A 19,774-nucleotide genomic window follows, 5' to 3' on the forward strand; every position below is an offset into this window, starting at 1 on the left:
GACGATTTATAAAATTAGATAGTTTATTTCCGAATGGCTGAGATTATTTTTGCAGTGTGTGATTTCTATAAGATCCCATAAAAGATTGTCATCATAAAAACACTGGCCATTGAAGATTGGTGAGTCTCCAAAAAATGGCATTGCACACACAAAATACACATGCACATATCAGTACATTCAAGTCCATGTCACCAAAATAGATTTGATTTACAAAATAAAGTCTTTAATAAAAACATCTGGATAATATTGTTGTTGGTTTTTTACAACCAGGTCAGAGTCACAGCACGTATTCAACTAGTCTGAAAAATCCAAGCTTTAAAATCATTCTGTTGTGTTGTTTTACTAAAATAGCAGAGCTACATATTCAGTTACAAAAATATATATATATTCCTGTCTCTACTGCTGTGTTTCCGGTCTATGCATATACTGTAAGTCACTACTTAGAGTACTGTTGATACGATTGTTTTGCTAGGACATTTGAGAGAAAAATGAAGAAAGATACATACAATGTGACAGTGTTTTCAGCATGAAAGTGGAGTCAGCATTTCTGAAGCCTAGTTATGTCTACCGGATTTCAATTCAAGTCAATGCCAGGAAAATAAAGTAAGAACAGTGGTGAGAAGTAGCCTAAAGTGTGAATCCTAAGGCAGGATTCATACAATACGAGCCAGGGACAATCTTTACGAGAAATGTCTCTTTTCCAAAAGGGGACAATGTTGATGATGTGGGAGAATGATAAGCAACGGGTGAGCACAGATGAAACTTGATTGTATTGAAACACCTCTCTACATGTGCTTCTTCTGACCCTACCTAATACAAATTCAACACAGCTTCGACATTGAGACGTGAATGTGTAGATTTACTTTGTTGTCGAAATTGATCGGCTACCTGAACCTGACAGCATGTCTCTGTAGGGTTAAACATCTCAGATTCTCCGAAACCAGTGATTGATTGAACTCCAAAAATGTTTTTCTAGGGGCTAGGCCAACGCCTCAGGCAAAAACATTCAAGGGCATCATTTTGGATGTGAGATGGAGACCGCAAGATAGTTTAGAGTTTGACTCTAAAAAGAAAGGCTAGAGTCTTTGTTAAATTGATCAGAGAGAATGCTCAACAGAGAGACAGGTAGCTATCTAAGTTCTTAGGGTCAAACTCCCCTTTCCTCTCTAGAACTATATACGACTTCTCTATTGGGACGGGGCGCCGTGTGATGAGACGAAGAGGCAAGAGGAAATAACAGAATAAAAAAAAAAAAGGATTGTTTTTTTTCAAGTGACGGATGACCACCCATCAGAGAAACCTAATGAACAGATGTGCGAAGGTCCCAGATTCCTGTGATTCACATTTCCACAGCACAACACCCAGACTTGGTACTCTGGCGCTCTCTGGCGTACATTTTAGATCATTACAGCTGGTCTGGATGCATGTACCTTGCAGGTTCATTCAAGAGAATGTATATTAAAACCTTCAACTTGGGGATATATGGCCCATCTGAGGTCAGCTTTAACAAACGATCTACTCAAAATACTGGCTGATCATTATTCTGATGTCAAAACCTTCAATCACCATAGTATTTAACATTTCACCTCTAAACGACAGGAATGGGCATATATTTATTTTTTATTCACATATATACAGCTTTTTCAGATAATTCCCTGATTTTGGTCATTTTCCATCCACTAAGTTATTGCTGAAGAGCGTAATGTAACTACTTCATAGATTATACAGTACAGCAACTGACAACTCCTCGCTGCTGTGGTAGAAAGCTTCACAGATCTATCTTCCCGTCAGTGAACGTTAGAGCCTTTTGCAGGGGCCTCTCCAAAAATATGGATCCAATTTACACAGTGAAGTCTGTTTACAAAATGATCAGTTCATTCATTTACCTTGACATCCCATTTCAATACATTCAGTGTGATGCAATCTTCTAGTTGATAAACCAGTCTACACTTCTGTTTTAGTCAACTGGAGTTGTTACATAGTATTGCGCCGGGTTCATAAAAAGGGGATAAAGTCCATTAGCGTTCCCCGTAAAAATCTACAAACCACCAAGCATTTCGCTACACCCGCAGTAACAACTGCTAAATGTGTCAAATTTGATTTGAAATTATTTAAAAAAAAAAAAAAGGAACATTTTCACCTAAACGCCCTGTCTATACAGTGAAATGGACTACAATGGTCATAGCCTGGTCAAATAAGTAACGTATTTTCAAAAAAACGATGCAAAGTTTCAGTAGCTGAGATGAGTAAGTGGATAAACATTGCGATATAACACTGAGTCTGTACATGATCTTCTTTTGGAGTATAGCTCGGTTTGTGCGAAAAATGTAAACGCGTCGTCTTGTCTGACATCCGTACGTGTAGCAGCATGCTAAGTAGTGGGTAGATAGCATTCAAAACGACATACATATGACTACACCTGAGTGTTCTAGAGGGTTTGAGTCCCTTGAGGGGGAAACGGTCTGTCATCGCAGCCCAGCTTAAGGTAATTCCCTCTTTAAACACTCAAATAAAATGAACATAGATAACCCTGGGTAGAACTGTGTGTGAAGCGAATGGTAGGGGCCCAGAGTTTTTCCTGACCAGGTTCACATGGTCAGGGAAAAACTCCTGGCCCAACAAATGAGCAATGGTATTGTTAGCTTTAGTAATTATAGGCTTCTATCTGCATGACTTGGAATGGATATTTGGAATGAGCGTCAACTAGAGTGAATGATTGAATTCAGGGCTGGGTAAAGACTGTACCCTTTGTGACATCGCCTAACACGAATTGTCTGGCGTCTTAAAACAGTTGGACAGAAAGGCTTTGCAGCCAATTCAAATATCAGCCTGAGTTAAAAGCTGAGAGCATCGTGGCTAAACTGTCATAGAAGAGGTAATGGAAAAAAAACAGTCTGCACGTCCAACCCTTTACAATAGTAACAATCCAACCCAACCCTCAACCCACTACATCCCCCACCAATAAAACAAATAAACACTACATTATAGAAACATGCAGATGTGTAAATAAATACTCTTATTCAGCATCTAGGACCTATGAAAACACTGAAATATTCACCACTAGAATGTATTACTACTACAGTGCCTCACATCATAGCCAGATAGTGTTCCTACACTACAGACCACGTAGGCCTATAGACTGACTGGCTAACTGACTGACTGAAAGCCAATGTGACCTGAACATAAGGAATGGCTATTTAAGTTACCCTGCTCCCCCCCAGCAGCATACATAGTAGAGACAGCCCATAGCATTGAGTGTCCATACCTGAAATTACCTAAACCCTCACCTCTGCTCACCTTCCCACATCCCACCAGAGAAATCACACTCAAGCGGGCATGACCGAAGAGCTAAAACACCCCTCGTTCTTGGACCACTTGGAACCGCTCCTACTTTTGGCTGGTGGTGGCGACCCGCTCAGTGGATCAGACCATCTAATACAGAGGGGTGTTTGGTGGGGGTGGGATCAGGAGACGCAGAGGGAGCTGGGGACGGATGCCAGGGTGCAGACGGGGGTGGGAAGGCCGTAGAAGATGGGGTCTGTGAGGGGGAAGAGGAGAAGAAGGAAAAGGAGGACCCCCAGCAAGTAGCAGGACAGGACGGTGAGGCGGTGGGGGTGCTCCAGGGCCATGCCAAGGGCCGGGAAGCCCATGTGGTTACAGAACGAGTGGCACAGCACCGGCCCCACCAGGTGACCTGACGACCAGAGGGGAAGGGAATGACAAGACTGCATATAATGCATACAGGTTGGTATTACAGTACACAGTAGTAGTGGATGGGGTGAGTTAGCCCCAAACAATGTGAAGTGCCTTGAGACATAGCATTTATGTAGAGCTTTCACCATCTAAAACAAAATGAAACATATATTAGGCGTGTGCGTTTTCTGTACACCAGAAAGAGAGAAACTGTAGGATCACCTGTTCTGATGAATATGAAGGCAGTGTAAGCTCCAAAGACAGCGGTGTAGGAGAACTGGAATACTGCAAAGCAAACAGCACAACAAGTCATTAACTAACCACTCCTAAACAATCTAACGGTGCATGGAAAAAGAAAGGCATAACAAACTACCAGCACATGGAAGTGAAGGTAGAAGAACAATGAATATGGTATGGTCCTTACCTGCAGCGAGAAAGATCCCAGACAGGGTGCCCTGTCTGAAACGCAGCAGCTCGATCACATGATGAAAGTGGGCTGCGAAGAAAACAGTTGACATTTAGCACAAGCAAAATATCCATTATATTTCAAATAGTTGGGAAGGGCACATTATCCTAGGAGAGTTCAGAATACTGCAACTCACAATTGATTGCATCCAGCAGTTTCCAAAACACAGGTTAAATCATATTCCCCTTATAAAAACGCTCATCTTCGCATATATACACCGCAAATTTAAATGTAGTACATGGCACTGACATAAACTTACATATCAGACACATTTTAAGAGTTGTTCTAATTAAATTAGCTATTTTTGTCAGTTGGGATCGAGGAAAGATCTAGAAGATCCCCCTATGCTGTTTATTGAGTGGGACTCACCCACTCCGAAGAAGAGGGGGCAGGTGAAGATGGCAGTGGAAGGACTGGTGCAGGGTACCAGCATGGGCAGCATACAGGCCCTGAACACCAGCTCCTCAGTCAGAGGGGCCACCACCTGGTTCCTCAGCCAGCGCATGTCACTGAGGCACAGAGCCCAGAACCACGGGTCTGTGGAAGGGACAGAAAGCTTTAGAGAGATGATGTATGCGATATTGTGCGTGTGAGAGGGATACTGTACACGTCTAGGAAAAATGGATGCACTTAGGGCTGAATCCTACTTTGAGATTGGCACACTTAACTTATAAATCATGCATTGGTGTCAGTGGGAGGTTTGAACGAAACTCAAGTTAAGCGTCCAAATCTTAGGTTAAGATTTAGGTCATAATCTAAATTTGACATATAGCAGAAATGAATAGTCTCCACTCCAGGATAACACAGTAATAGACATATTGGATGAATAATAATCTCCAGACAGTATCTCACCAAAGGTCACCCGTATCCCATCCATGAAGCCCCAGGGGCAGTCCATAGCCAGCTGGATCAGGGGGCCAACAAACAGCACCTACCAGAGCAAAGGTCAGAGGTCAACCAACGGTCAGACCATAGGCAGAGGTCGATCAAAGCGAGTTTCTATTACCATGGTGAGCAGCAGAGGCAGTATGATGGCTGGGATGAGGCCCTCAAAGCGAATGCCCATCAGAGCCAGCAACGAGGGACCAGACTGTGGAAGAACAAAATGAGACATACTGATGGAATTCATGGAAATGTTTTCATGTGTATTAGGGATGTGAACGTTAAAACTTTAAACAAAATTGGAATTCCTAACATTAAGAAAAATCTCTAACCGAAAAACAGCTTTGATGTTTTTCTTGCCCCGTAAAATTAAAAGCACAGTGCAGTAATCCCAAAACCTTATATTCTGTGTTATAGCCTAACTAGACGCTAGGCTATAAAGGCCTGGGGAAAGTTGTGTAATTTAAAGGTAGAAAGTAAACAGCATTGTGGGTCAATTTCCACAACAACTAAGAGCGTTGAAGCGCGAGGCTCAACTTCTCCTCTGTTTTGAAGCCCTGGCTACCATGCTGTGAACAGCTTGAAGCGAACCCGTGCACATGAGAGCAGACACTGTATGTGTGTGTCTGTGTGACAGCATAGTGTTGCATCACACTCATCTCAGTATCCTAGGCCCTGCTTTACTGAAGTCGAGAAATTACAAGCCCAAAAAAATTGCAAGATACAGCTTTTGATTCCTGATAGGCATAGCGCATGGTTTTGACTCCGTCTGCCTGGTGGCCGACCTGCCTATACTGTGCCCCTCTCTCTCCGTCCCTCGCTCACTGTGAAAGATGCGAGTGTTTGTGTTCTCGGAAGTACGGAAACTAAAATCAGTCGCCTCGGATTCAAAAATACTGAATACCTAGTGGAATCTAAAATTGACACAAAGAAATGGGAGTCGATGTGCAAGGAGTCGAGGAATCAATTATTTGAGTCGACACTCCACCACTACGTCAAAAGTTTAAGATGCCAGTGCATCGGTTAGTGGGAGCCCAAACCAATCCAAATAAGGCATGCATCCGTAAGAAAAATGATTCAAACGTTACGAATCAGCGGTTTTTATTTTTTATTCTAAAAAATGACTTAAAAAAAATCGGTAGTGACGGAATTGATGAGTCGTCTCCTTCAGCCTAACATTTATGCATGTAACTGCATATGACAATGATCTACAATTCGGATAACAACTGTGCCCACAGTGCAGGAGACGCAGCTGCTCACTCCAACGAGAAGGCGGCCTACCCTATCCCTGTTCTAATTAGAGGTCGACCGATTATGATTTTTCAACGCAGATACCGATTATTGGAAGACCAAAAAAGCTGATACCGATTAAAATCGGCCGATTTTAATATATAATAATGACAATTACAACGATACTGAATGAACTTCTTTTAAATTAATATAATACATCAATAAAATCAATTTAGTCTCAAATAAATAATGAAACATGTTCAATTTGGTTTAAATAATGCAAAAACAAAGTGTTGGAGAAGAAAGTAAAAGTGCAATATGTGCCATGTAAGAAAGCTAACGTTTAAGTTCCTTGCTCAGAACATATGAAAGCTGGTGGTTCCTTCTAACATGAGTCTTCAATATTCCCAGGTAAAGATGTTTTAGGTTGTAGTTATTGTAGTAATTATAGGACTATTTCTCTCTATACCATTTGTATTTCATATACCTTTGACTATTGGATGTTCTTATAGGCACTATAGTATTGCCAGCCTAATCTCGGGAGTTGATAGGCTTGAAGTCATAAACAGCTGTTGCTTGAAGCACAGCGAAGAGCTGCTGGCAAACGTAGGAAAGTGCTGTTTAAATGAATGCGTACGAGCCTGCTGCTGCCTACCATCGCTCAGTCAGACTGCTCTATCAAATCATAGACTTAATTATAATAACACATAAATACGAGCCTTAGGTCATTAATATGGTCAAATCTGGAAACTATCATTTCGAAAACAAAACGTTTATTCTTTCAGTGAAATACGGAACCGTTCCGTATTTTATCTAACGGGTGGCATCCCCAAGTCTAAATACTGCTGTTACATTGCACAACCTTCCATGTTATGTCATAATTATGTACAATTCTGGCAAATGAATTACGGTCTTTGTTAGGAAGAAATGGTCTTCACACAGTTCGCAATGAGCCAGGCGGCCCAAACTGCTGCATATACCCTGACTCTGCTTGCACGGAACGCAAGAGAAGTGACACAATTTCCCTAGTTAAAAGAAATTCATGTTAGCAGGCAATATTAACTAAATATGCAGGTTTAAAAATATATACTTGTGTATTGATTTTAAGGAAGGCATTGATGTTTATGGTTAGGTAAACATTGGTGCCACGACAGGGCTTTATTTGCGAATGCGCTTGTTAAATCAGCACCCGTTTGGTGAAGTAGGCTGTAATTCGATGATAATTTAACAGGCACCGCATCGATTATATGCAACGCAGGACAAGCTAGATGAACTAGTAACATCATCAACCATGTGTAGTTAACTAGTGATTATGTTAAGATTGATAGTTTTTTTATAAGTTAAGTTTAATGCTAGCTAGCAACTTACCTTGGCTCCTTGCTGCACTTGCGTAACAGCCTGCCACGCAGTCTCCTCATGGAGTGCAACGTAATCGGCCATAATCGGTGTCCAAAAATGCAGATTACCGATTGTTATGAAAACGGCCATTCCGATTAATCGGTCAGCCTCTAGTTCTAATATTCGTAAGCAACATCTGCACGGCACCTTCAGCATTCAGATGTTTGTACAATGGTTTAGCAACATTAAATTATAGGCTTTATTAAATTGATGGACAACCAATGTAATTTGCTGGGTCATTTTTACCAAATGCGCTGTAGAAAACGGTATTTTCAAAATTGTAGAATAATAGTGAAGACATCAAAACTACGAACACATATGGAATCATGTAGTAACCAAAAAAAGTGTTAAATCAAATATATTTCAAATTTGAGATTCTTCAAAGTAGCCGCCCTTTGCCTTGATAACAGCTTTGCACAGTCTTGGCATTCTCTCAACCAGCTTCATGAGGTAGTCACCTGGAACGCATTTCAATTAACAGGTGTGCCTTGTTAAAAGTTCATTTGCAAAGAGAAACGACAGTCCATTACTTTAAGACATTGTGGTCAGTCAAAACGGAACATTAAGAACTTTGAACGTTTCTTTAAGTGCAGTCGCAAAAACCATCAAGCGCCATGATGAAACTGGCTCTCATGAGGACCGCCACAGGAAATGAAGACCCAGAGTTAACTTTGCAGCAGAGGATAAGTTCATTAGAGTTACCAGCCTCAGATTGCAGCCCAAATAAATGCTTCAGAGTTCAAGTAAGACACATCAACAGTTCAGAGGAGACTGTGTGAAATCAGGCCTTCATGGTCGAATTGCTGAAAATAAAACACTACTAAAGGACACCAACAAGAAGAGACTTGCTTGGGCCAAGAAACACGAGCAATGGATATTAGACCGGTGGAATTCTGTCCTTTGATCTGATGAGTACAAATTTGAGATTTTTGGTTCCAACCACGTATCTTTGTGAGACGCAGAGTAGGTGAACGGATGATATCTGCATGTGTGGTTCCCACCGTGAAGCAGGTGATGTGATGGTGTGGGGGTGCTTGCTGGTGACACCGTCTGTGATTTATTTAGAATTCAAGGCACACTTAACCAGCATGGCTACCACAGCATTCTGCAGCGATACGTCATCCCATCTGGTTTGCGCTTAGTGGGACTATCATTTGTTTTTCAACAAGACAATGACCTTACACACCTCCAGGCTGTGTAAGAGCTATTTGACCTGGCCTCCATTCACCCGACCTCATCCCAATTGAGATGGTTTGGGATGAGTTGGGCCGCAGAGCATAGGAAAAGCAGCCAACAAGTGCTCAGCATATGTGGGGACTCCTTCAAGACTGTTGGAAAAGCATTCCTCATGAAGCTGGTTGAGAGAATACACAAAAGTGGGCAAAGCAGTCATCAAGGCAAACGGTGGCTACTTTGAAGAATATAAAATATATTTTGATTTGTTTAACACTTTTGGGGTTACGACATGTGTTATTTCATATTTTTGATGTCTCCACTATTATTCTGCAATGTAGAAAATGAGTAGGTGTGTCCAAACTGACTGCTACTGTATCTACAGAAATAAGACAGAGCCTGCTTCTGTTGCTGTTTGAGTGTTTGTTTAATAGCCTACTGATTCCATGAGCACCAAGCCTAATGATATGTCAAGTAAACAAATTTGGCTATTTTTAAATCTTTGCTTTGCTGTTATATAGGCTTTACACTTTTTTTTTCGTTAGAACAGCTTCTGTTATTATTTATAATGTATTTAATGTTTACACTTTTGTCAGAGAAATAATATTTATAATAATAATGCTCCTTTTTCTTGATCTCCTTCTTATGAATATTATAATAATAATAATAAGTAATGTCATTATCATTAGTAGGCTTAGCATAGCAGCCTTGTATCACCACCACCAGCAGCTGTATAGCAGCCTTGTATCACCACCACCAGCAGCTGTATAGCAGCCTTGTATCACCACCACCACCACCACCACCCCAAGCTGTATAGCAGCCTTGTATCACCACCACCACCACCCCCAGCTGTATAGCAGCCTTGTATCACCACCACCACCACCACCCCCAGCTGTATAGCAGCCTTGTATCACCACCACCACCACCACCCCCAGCTGTATAGCAGCCTTGTATCACAACCCCCCCACCCCCAGCTGTATAGCAGCCTTGTATCACAACCCCCCCCAGCTGTATAGCAGCCTTGTATCACCACCACCCCCCAGCTGTATAGCAGCCTTGTATCACCACCACCACCCCCAGCTGTATAGCAGCCTTGTATCACCACCACCACCACCACCCCCAGCTGTATAGCAGCCTTGTATCACCACCACCCCCAGCTGTATAGCAGCCTTGTATCACCACCACCACCACCCCCAGCTGTATAGCAGCCTTGTATCACAACCCCCCCCAGCTGTATAGCAGCCTTGTATCACCACCCCCCCCAGCTGTATAGCAGCCTTGTATCACCACCACCCCCAGCTGTATAGCAGCCTTGTATCACCACCACCACCACCAACCCCAGCTGTATAGCAGCCTTGTATCACCACCACCCCCAGCTGTATAGCAGCCTTGTATCACCACCACCCCCAGCTGTATAGCAGCCTTGTATCACCACCACCCCCAGCTGTATAGCAGCCTTGTATCACCACCACCCCCCCAGCTGTATAGCAGCCTTGTATCACCACCACCACCCCCCCCAGCTGTATAGCAGCCTTGTATCACCACCCCCCCCAGCTGTATAGCAGCCTTTTGTCAGAGAAATAATATTTATAATAATAATGCTCCTTTTTCTTGATCTCCTTCTTATGAATATTATAATAATAATAATAAGTAATGTCATTATCATTAGTAGGCTTAGTATAGCAGCCTTGTATCACCACCACCAGCAGCTGTATAGCAGCCTTGTATCACCACCACCAGCAGCTGTATAGCAGCCTTGTATCACCACCACCCCCAGCTGTATAGCAGCCTTGTATCACCACCACCACCACCACCCCCAGCTGTATAGCAGCCTTGTATCACCACCACCACCACCACCCCCAGCTGTATAGCAGCCTTGTATCACCACCACCACCACCCCCCAGCTGTATAGCAGCCTTGTATCACCCCCCCCCCAGCTGTATAGCAGCCTTGTATCACCACCACCACCATCCCCAGCTGTATAGCAGCCTTGTATCACCACCACCAGCTGTATAGCAGCCTTGTATCACCACCACCAGCTGTATAGCAGCCTTGTATCACCACCACCAGCTGTATAGCAGCCTTGTATCACCACCACCAGCTGTATAGCAGCCTTGTATCACCACCACCAGCTGTATAGCAGCCTTGTATCACCACCTCCAGCTGTATAGCAGCCTTGTATCACCACCTCCAGCTGTATAGCAGCCTTGTATCACCACCTCCAGCTGTATAGCAGCCTTGTATCACCACCTCCAGCTGTATAGCAGCCTTGTATCACCACCTCCAGCTGTATAGCAGCCTTGTATCACCACCTCCAGCTGTATAGCAGCCTTGTATCACCACCTCCAGCTGTATAGCAGCCTTGTATCACCACCTCCAGCTGTATAGCAGCCTTGTATCACCACCTCCAGCTGTATAGCAGCCTTGTATCACCACCTCCAGCTGTATAGCAGCCTTGTATCACCACCTCCAGCTGTATAGCAGCCTTGTATCACCACCTCCAGCTGTATAGCAGCCTTGTATCACCACCTCCAGCTGTATAGCAGCCTTGTATCACCACCTCCAGCTGTATAGCAGCCTTGTATCACCACCTCCAGCTGTATAGCAGCCTTGTATCACCACCTCCAGCTGTATAGCAGCCTTGTATCACCACCTCCAGCTGTATAGCAGCCTTGTATCACCACCTCCAGCTGTATAGCAGCCTTGTATCACCACCTCCAGCTGTATAGCAGCCTTGTATCACCACCTCCAGCTGTATAGCAGCCTTGTATCACCACCTCCAGCTGTATAGCAGCCTTGTATCACCACCTCCAGCTGTATAGCAGCCTTGTATCACCACCGCCAGCTGTATAGCAGCCTTGTATCACCTCTGCCAGCTGTATAGCAGCCTTGTATCACCACCGCCACCCCCCCCAGCTGTATAGCAGCCTTGTATCACCACCACCACCACCCCCAGCTGTATTGCAGCCTTGTATCACCACCACCACCACCCCCAGCTGTATTGCAGCCTTGTATCACCACCACCACCCCCAGCTGTATTGCAGCCTTGTATCACCACCACCACCCCCAGCTGTATTGCAGGCTTGTATACACCACCAGCTGTATTGCAGCCTTGTATCACCACCACCACCCCCAGCTCTATTGCAGCCTTGTATCACCACCACCACCACCACCCCCAGCTGTATTGCAGCCTTGTATCACCACCATCAACTGTATAGCAGCCTTGTATCACCACCACCACCACCTGTATAGCAGCCTTGTATCACCACCACCACCAGCTGTATAGCAGCCTTGTATCACCACCACCAGCAGCTGTATAGCAGCCTTGTGTCACCACCACCCCCAGCTGTATAGCAGCCTTGTATCACCACCACCACCACCACCACCCCCAGCTGTATAGCAGCCTTGTATCACCACCACCACCACCCCCAGCTGTATAGCAGCCTTGTATCACCCCCCAGCTGTATAGCAGCCTTGTATCACCCACCCCCAGCTGTATAGCAGCCTTGTATCACCACCACCCCCAGCTGTATAGCAGCCTTGTATCACCACCACCCCCAGCTGTATAGCAGCCTTGTATCACCACCACCCCCAGCTGTATAGCAGCCTTGTATCACCCCCCCAGCTGTATAGCAGCCTTGTATCACCCCCCCCAGCTGTATAGCAGCCTTGTATCACCACACCCCCAGCTGTATAGCAGCCTTGTATCACCACCATCCCAGCTGTATAGCAGCCTTGTATCACCACCACCAGCTGTATAGCAGCCTTGTATCACCACCACCAGCTGTATAGCAGCCTTGTATCACCACCACCAGCTGTATAGCAGCCTTGTATCACCACCACCAGCTGTATAGCAGCCTTGTATCACCACCACCAGCTGTATAGCAGCCTTGTATCACCACCACCAGCTGTATAGCAGCCTTGTATCACCACCACCAGCTGTATAGCAGCCTTGTATCACCACCACCAGCTGTATAGCAGCCTTGTATCACCACCACCAGCTGTATAGCAGCCTTGTATCACCACCTCCAGCTGTATAGCAGCCTTGTATCACCACCTCCAGCTGTATAGCAGCCTTGTATCACCACCTCCAGCTGTATAGCAGCCTTGTATCACCACCTCCAGCTGTATAGCAGCCTTGTATCACCACCTCCAGCTGTATAGCAGCCTTGTATCACCACCTCCAGCTGTATAGCAGCCTTGTATCACCACCTCCAGCTGTATAGCAGCCTTGTATCACCACCTCCAGCTGTATAGCAGCCTTGTATCACCACCGCCAGCTATATAGCAGCCTTGTATCACCACCGCCAGCTGTATAGCAGCCTTGTATCACCTCCGCCAGCTGTATAGCAGCCTTGTATCACCACCGCCAGCTGTATAGCAGCCTTGTATCACCACCTCCAGCTGTATAGCAGCCTTGTGTCACCACCTCCAGCTGTATAGCAGCCTTGTATCACCACCTCCAGCTGTATAGCAGCCTTGTATCACCACCACCACCCCCCCAGCTGTATAGCAGCCTTGTATCACCACCACCACCACCCCCAGCTGTATAGCAGCCTTGTATCACCACCACCACCCCCAGCTGTATTGCAGCCTTGTATCACCACCTCCAGCTGTATAGCAGCCTTGTATCACCACCACCACCCCCCCAGCTGTATAGCAGCCTTGTATCACCACCACCACCACCCACAGCTGTATAGCAGCCTTGTATCACCACCACCGCCACCCCCAGCTGTATTGCAGCCTTGTATCACCACCGCCACCCCCAGCTGTATTGCAGCCTTGTATCACCACCACCACCCCCAGCTGTATTGCAGCCTTGTATCACCACCACCACCAGCTGTATTGCAGCCTTGTATCACCACCACCACCCCCAGCTGTATTGCAGCCTTGTATCACCACCATCAACTGTATAGCAGCCTTGTATCACCACCACCCCCAGCTGTATAGCAGCCTTGTATACCACCACCACCACCACCTGTATAGCAGCCTTGTATCACCACCACCACCAGCTGTATAGCAGCCTTGTATCACCACCACCACCAGCTGTAAAGCAGCCTTGTATCACCACCACCACCAGCTGTATAGCAGCCTTGTATCACCACCACCACCAGCTGTATAGCAGCCTTGTATCACCACCACCACCAGCTGTATAGCAGCCTTGTATCACCACCACCACCAGCTGTATAGCAGCCTTGTATCACCACCACCACCAGCTGTATAGCAGCCTTGTATCACCACCACCACCACCAGCTGTATAGCAGCCTTGTATCACCACCACCACCACCAGCTGTATAGCAGCCTTGTATCACCACCACCAGCTGTTAGCAGCCTTGTATCACCACCACCAGCTGTATAGCAGCCTTGTATCACCACCACCAGCTGTATAGCAGCCTTGTATCACCACCTTCCAGCTGTATAGCAGCCTTGTATCACCACCTTCCAGCTGTATAGCAGCCTTGTATCACCACCTCCAGCTGTATAGCAGCCTTGTATCACCACCTCCAGCTGTATAGCAGCCTTGTATCACCACCTCCAGCTGTATAGCAGCCTTGTATCACCACCTCCAGCTGTATAGCAGCCTTGTATCACCACCTCCAGCTGTATAGCAGCCTTGTATCACCACCTCCAGCTGTATAGCAGCCTTGTATCACCACCTCCAGCTGTATAGCAGCCTTGTATCACCACCTCCAGCTGTATAGCAGCCTTGTATCACCACCTCCAGCTGTATAGCAGCCTTGTATCACCACCTCCAGCTGTATAGCAGCCTTGTATCACCACCTCCAGCTGTATAGCAGCCTTGTATCACCACCTCCAGCTGTATAGCAGCCTTGTATCACCACCTCCAGCTGTATAGCAGCCTTGTATCACCACCTCCAGCTGTATAGCAGCCTTGTATCACCACCTACAGCTGTATAGCAGCCTTGTATCACCACCACCACCACCCCCAGCTGTATAGCAGCCTTGTATCACCACCACCACCCCCAGCTGTATTGCAGCCTTGTATCACCACCACCACCACCCCCAGCTGTATTGCAGCCTTGTATCACCACCACCACCAGCTGTATTGCAGCCTTGTATCACCACCACCACCAGCTGTATTGCAGCCTTGTATCACCACCACCACCCCCAGCTGTATTGCAGCCTTGTATCACCACCACCACCCCCAGCTGTATTGCAGCCTTGTATCACCACCACCACCACCACCACCCCCAGCTGTATTGCAGCCTTGTATCACCACCATCAACTGTATAGCAGCCTTGTATCACCACCACCACCACCACCACCAGCTGTATAGCAGCCTTGTATCACCACCACCACCAGCTGTATAGCAGCCTTGTATCACCACCACCAGCAGCTGTATAGCAGCCTTGTATCACCACCACCAGCAGCTGTATAGCAGCCTTGTATCACCACCACCAGCAGCTGTATAGCAGCCTTGTATCACCACCACCACCACCACCACCCCCAGCTGTATAGCAGCCTTGTATCACCACCACCAACCCCAGCTGTATAGCAGCCTTGTATCACCCCCCCAGCTGTATAGCAGCCTTGTATCACCACCACCCCAGCTGTATAGCAGCCTTGTATCACCCCCCCCAGCTGTATAGCAGCCTTGTATCACCACCACCAGCTGTATAGCAGCCTTGTATCACCACCACCAGCTGTATAGCAGCCTTGTATCACCACCACCAGCTGTATAGCAGCCTTGTATCACCACCACCAGCTGTATAGCAGCCTTGTATCACCACCACCAGCTGTATAGCAGCCTTGTATCACCACCACCAGCTGTATAGCAGCCTTGTATCACCACCACCAGCTGTATAGCAGCCTTGTATCACCACCACCAGCTGTATAGCAGCCTTGTATCACCACCACCAGCTGTATAGCAGCCTTGTATCACCACCACCAGCTGTATAGCAGCCTTGTATCACCACCACCAGCTGTATAGCAGCCTTGTATCACCACCACCAGCTGTATAGCAGCCTTGTATCACCACCACCCAGCTGTATAGCAGCCTTGTATCACCACCTCCAGCTGTATAGCAGCCTTGTATCACCACCTCCAGCTGTATAGCAGCCTTGTATCACCACCTCCAGCTGTATAGCAGCCTTGTATCACCACCTCCAGCTGTATAGCAGCCTTGTATCACCACCACCACCCCCCCAGCTGTATAGCAGCCTTGTATCACCACCACCACCCCCCAGCTGTATAGCAGCCTTGTATCACCACCACCACCACCCCCAGCTGTATAGCAGCCTTGTATCACCACCACCACCACCCCCAGCTGTATTGCAGCCTTGTATCACCACCACCACCCCCAGCTGTATTGCAGCCTTGTATCACCACCGCCACCCCCAGCTGTATTGCAGCCTTGTATCACCACCGCCACCCCCAGCTGTATTGCAGCCTTGTATCACCACCACCACCACCACCCCCAGCTGTATAGCAGCCTTGTATCACCACCACCACCACCTGTATAGCAGCCTTGTATCACCACCACCACCTGTATAGCAGCCTTGTATCACCACCACCACCAGCTGTATAGCAGCCTTGTATCACCACCACCACCAGCTGTAAAGCAGCCTTGTATCACCACCACCACCAGCTGTATAGCAGCCTTGTATCACCACCACCACCAGCTGTATAGCAGCCTTGTATCACCACCACCACCAGCTGTATAGCAGCCTTGTATCACCACCACCACCAGCTGTATAGCAGCCTTGTATCACCACCACCACCAGCTGTATAGCAGCCTTGTATCACCACCACCACCAGCTGTATAGCAGCCTTGTATCACCACCACCACCAGCTGTATAGCAGCCTTGTATCATCACCACCACCACCACCACCAGTATAACAGCCTTGTATCACCACCACCAGCTGTATAGCAGCCTTGTATCATCACCACCACCACCACCACCACCACCTGTATAACAGCCTTGTATCACCACCACCACCAGCTGTATAACAGCCTTGTATCACCACCACCACCACCAGCTGTATAGCAGCCTTGTACCACCACCACCACCACCACCAGCTGTATAGCAGCCTTGTACCACCACCACCACCAGCTGTATAGCAGCCTTGTACCACCACCACCACCAGCTGTATAGCAGCCTTGTACCACCACCACCACCAGCTGTATAGCAGCCTTGTACCACCACCACCACCAGCTGTATAGCAGCCTTGTATCACCACCACCAGCAGCTGTATAGCAGCCTTGTATTACCACCACCAGCTGTATAGCAGCCTTGTATCACCACCACCAGCTGTATAGCAGCCTTGTATCACCACCACCACCAGCAGCAGCTGTATAGCAGCCTTGTATCACCACCACCAGCTGTAGGCCTTATGAGCACATCGTGTTTAGTCTTAATGTAGGTCGGGTAATGTAATTATGTGAACGAGCACAAAACACCATTTAGTCCCGTCCGAATCTGCAGTCAGTTATTAATTACATGGCAGGACAGTAACAATTCTAGCCAGAATAAGATACCGTTTTTTTGCCGAACTCCTCTGGTAATCCTAGTCCGGTGCGAATCGACATCCCTGTGTTTTGAGAGAAATGTCTGATTGCAAAAGCAGCAGCATACAACTGACCTAATTTACCATTTCCAAACGGTTAACTTTCTCATCCATATAATTAAAATGCATCTCAAGTGCAATTGCACTGTTTAGTTTACATCTGAAGGCTGGGGGGCATTTAGGACCTACAGCGGATCGCCAAAATATCCCACTGATTATGATCACACTTCCTCAATTCAAATATTATAGCGACACTATAGGAAAGATGGTCTGGTATGGTTTAAAAACTTGGGAACCAAGCTAGAGTTATCACTGTGGCCCTACCGCCTGGACATGTTGAAATACTGTATCTTCATGACTAGAATAGAAACCTCTAGGCTTCCGTCACAACTGTAAATTTATTGGGAAAAAATTATTACAGTTTAAGGTAATCCTGTTTTAATCGTCCTCTGGAATAACGGACATTCTGGAGTAATAATTACATAGCCTACGTTCTCTAGTAATACTAGTCCCGTGCGAATAGGGCTATGGTCACGTGCATACGTGTCACGTAAAGAGAGCAAGGATTGAGGGCATAAGAAATGGTTTTCCTAAACAAATTAGGGATTTCCGTAACAACTTTCTAGTCACATGGCTGTAATTATGTTGCAGCTTCTGCAACACGGACAGCGCGATAAACACGTTGATGTTATGTGGTGTTCGCTGCAGCAGGGAGGAGAGAGACAATTGTTGGAAAAATTATTTGTGTCATGCACAAAGTAGATGTCCTGACCGACTTGCCAAAACTATAGTTTGTTAACAAGAAATTTGTGGAGTGGTTGAAAAACGTGTTTTAATGACTCCAACCTAAGTGTATGTAAACTTACGACTTCAACTGTACATACATATACACACACACACACACACAAAGCCATCGATCACGTGACACCACCCATTCCTATGTAAAGTCTCATTAGCGCATTGAAGCCAAATTAAGTCGGTTAAGATGGCGACTCATGGAGACATAACATGTGCAGTTTGAGCTACTCCAGGGCCTTTTCTCATTTGGGAAAAAGTCCGTCCACCCTCCTCCGTGACCCGTAAACCGATAAGTGGTTGAGGAGAGTGTCAATACATTAGTAGGCAAATGGAAGACGGTCCTCCCCTCATGATAGTCTCCTTTTGGCAAGGAAGCACAAGTGTTTCCAACCAGAGTCCTTTGCAGAAGAGTTTTGAAATCTGCCACCCCCCTTTGAATCAGCTATTGTTTTCTCTAACATTTAATAATTATATTCTACTTATCTTTCTATAAAATGTATTTCACAACTAGCAATTTTATTTTTGTATCACTTTATACATATTTTTGGATTCCACCCTGTAAACGTAATTTGCCTATTGGCACACGATTGGAGAAGGGGAGTCTCATTTCCAACGAATGTATTTTCGTCCCCTTTCTCTCTCCTTGAAGCATCTCCTCGATTACCTTTTTCAAAAGGTGGCCAGAGAGGACGCGGGAGTTGAGCAAACCAATTGACAAAAGACCCAGGAAGTGATGGGGCTGGCTACCTCAGTGCTGCCTCTCATTGTGTAACTAAAGTTGAAGGCTGACCGGGGTACTGCAGGCTGCCATTAGCAACTAAATTATCCTTAGAACTTCTTCTGTGTGCGATTTTTTTATAAAATCGGTTCAAGGACATACAACATGTGTATTAGAAGCAATTATTGGTACTATCATCGTCTCCCCCCCCCAAAAAAAAATTACATGAAGATTGCAATTTTTCCATTCACTATAATGGGGGGATCCTGTTTTCTGCAAACAATGCCTGCATTAATGCGGTCGGCCCTGAACTTCCGTGGCTTCAATGAGAAGGGTCACTCTCCCCTGATTAAAACAGATCAAAGATTTTTACCAAATTCGTAGTCAATGCACTTTGCCTTTGTAGGGCAGTATAGCACTCAGCCTATAGCTGGGCTCCATAAGGCGGCGCACAATTGGCCCAGCGTTGTCCGGGTTTGGCCGTCATTGTAAATAAGAATTTGTTCTTAACTGACTTGCCTAGTTAAATAAAGGTTGCTGAGACAGTGCTGTGTAGAGACTCACCATCACACCAGTGTACATTTTCCATGCCCACACGAAGGCAGGCGACACGGCAGATACGATCAGGACACTGGTGAATCGCCTCTTGATAACGGCCGGGTGGTCTCTGGGGGGCAAGCACGTGATGGACACACAAGCAGACACATGTCAAAATTACATTTTGTAAACAAACAAACTCCTCAAGAAACTAGTATAAGAACACTGTAGTTCAGCAGGAAACAATAAATAAACCCAGATGCGTTTGATCGCTTGCTAATTTACCAGCAAATAATGGAATAAGCGAAGGCTTTGATTTCTGGTCAAACAGACGTAAAAGGGTTCTTAGA

At 46.0% G+C, this 19,774-nt stretch overlaps 1 protein-coding gene across 1 annotated transcript in view; it reads right to left on the reverse strand.

Annotated features, from left to right (window-relative positions):
* LOC106577518 (CAAX prenyl protease 2) overlaps positions 1 to 19,774 on the reverse strand; it is a 21,244-nt gene continuing 1,470 nt past the window's right edge. The window contains exons 2-8 of the mRNA XM_014155614.2: positions 19,452 to 19,554; positions 5,166 to 5,249; positions 5,012 to 5,090; positions 4,529 to 4,696; positions 4,118 to 4,189; positions 3,916 to 3,978; positions 1 to 3,694 (exon numbers count right to left, since the gene is read on the reverse strand). Coding sequence (XP_014011089.1) covers positions 3,465 to 3,694; positions 3,916 to 3,978; positions 4,118 to 4,189; positions 4,529 to 4,696; positions 5,012 to 5,090; positions 5,166 to 5,249; positions 19,452 to 19,554 — 799 coding nt within the window. The 3' untranslated portion in view covers positions 1 to 3,464. The remainder of the gene's footprint in view (positions 3,695 to 3,915; positions 3,979 to 4,117; positions 4,190 to 4,528; positions 4,697 to 5,011; positions 5,091 to 5,165; positions 5,250 to 19,451; positions 19,555 to 19,774) is intronic.

The sequence above is a fragment of the Salmo salar genome, chromosome ssa18 (genome assembly GCF_905237065.1).
Source record: "Salmo salar chromosome ssa18, Ssal_v3.1, whole genome shotgun sequence".
NCBI classification, from domain to species: Eukaryota; Metazoa; Chordata; class Actinopteri; order Salmoniformes; family Salmonidae; genus Salmo; species Salmo salar.